The following is a 1,505-nucleotide window of genomic DNA, read 5'->3' on the forward strand; positions in this document are numbered from 1 at the left end:
ACGTCACCCTTTTTAAATCTCTATTTCCAAGTATAGTCACATTGCGAGGTACTGGGGTTAGGGTTTCAACGAGTGATCCCTTTTGGAGGGGGGACACAGTTCAGCTCATAACACGCACACCTCGTAACACCGTATGTCTCAGACTTAGAAATCTAGTATAAACCGGTTAGGATAGCAGATTTTCAGGTCAGCTCCAGGATCAAGCAGTGGGTATTAACGAGGCAGTCGTCTCCAGTTATTGAGGGTTTACACTGTGCCCGACGCTGTTCCTGGACTTCACATAAATCCTTGCTGCACTCTCAGCATGCCCTGAAATACCGAGAAAGTCAGGTCTAAACACGTCCTTCCTCACGTGCAGGTTCAGAGAGGTTCAGTCACTTATCCAGACTCACAAGGCCGAGCAGCGCACAGAGCCCCGCTGGCCCACGGCATTCTCTCTCTCTACTCCGCTCCGTTGCCTCTCCGTTCTCCATTTGTCACGGTTTTCACTTCCATTGGTCCAGCTGATCCCTATCAGTGTTCCCCATACAGCGTTCGAACGTCTACCACTTTGCGATGCTTTCGACTCCCTGGGGAACTAGCTTTCATCCGAAACGGGAGTATTGCCTTGTCGGACGTGGACTACCTTAACCAAACCTAAGAGTTTTATTTATGCTGCATATTAATGTTGTAGGCAAAGACTGATAAAATTAAGAACTTCGATTTTTTTCCAATTTCACAATAGAGCCTTTTGCAAATGCCACTTACTGCCATACGCCGAAGGAGCAAACAGCCTTAATAGTCGCTAATAGATAATGCCATGTAACGCTTGATGTCCTGTGGTCCAAAATCCCTTGATTCTCACAATTCAGGTTTTATAAAGTTAATTTCATACTTCGGTAATTCACTCAATTCAAAATTTGGAAGTACGTTCTATGCCATAGTGACATACATAGTTCAGTATTATCACTGGGTCTCCCTTTGGATTACAAAGCCGTTCTGAAAACAGTCTTTGACGCTCCGTGCTTCAGAGCTAAAAGCGCCCGGTCCTCTGCGGCCGCCACTAGCCACGTGGCCAGTGAACACGTGAAATTTGGCAAGTCCAAACTGCATATGAAATAAAAAAATATAAAATACACGTCTTATTAAAATGGATTTCACCTGTTCCTTCTTTTTGTTCTTTGATGTAGCTATTCCAAAACTTTAAAGTGCCGATTTTTCTCGGGGAGCACAGAGTCAGGTACCTGGCCGTGTCCCTGGCACTTGAGCGCAGGGCAGGATCTGGGATCAGGGCCGTGCACCCCGGGGAAGCAAGTGATTAACCAGACGCAGAAAGAACGTGAGAAGGTGTCAGCTCGCGGTCTTCCTTCTTAAATTTCTGTCCTGAGGTTTCATCACGTGCGTAGGATATAACTTAATACCGCAGTGTACAGAGCACGTCAACAGAGTTCCAAGCTCAAAAATGGCTCCCTTTCTGATGCAGACCTGTCATCAGAAACATCCCGAGCCCAGGCCAGAGTGGTCCT

General features: G+C 46.5%; 1 protein-coding gene across 1 annotated transcript in view; it reads left to right on the top strand.

The window, feature by feature from the left end:
• KHDRBS3 (KH RNA binding domain containing, signal transduction associated 3) overlaps positions 1–640 on the top strand; it is a 103,676-nt gene extending 103,036 nt beyond the window's left edge. Inside the window, exon 7 of the mRNA XM_015590204.1 lies at positions 532–640. Coding sequence (XP_015445690.1) covers positions 532–640 — 109 coding nt within the window. The remainder of the gene's footprint in view (positions 1–531) is intronic.
• The last annotated feature ends 865 nt before the right edge of the window (positions 641–1,505 follow it).

This window comes from Pteropus alecto, unplaced genomic scaffold (assembly GCF_000325575.1).
Source record: "Pteropus alecto unplaced genomic scaffold, ASM32557v1 scaffold105, whole genome shotgun sequence".
Classification (NCBI taxonomy): Eukaryota; Metazoa; Chordata; class Mammalia; order Chiroptera; family Pteropodidae; genus Pteropus; species Pteropus alecto.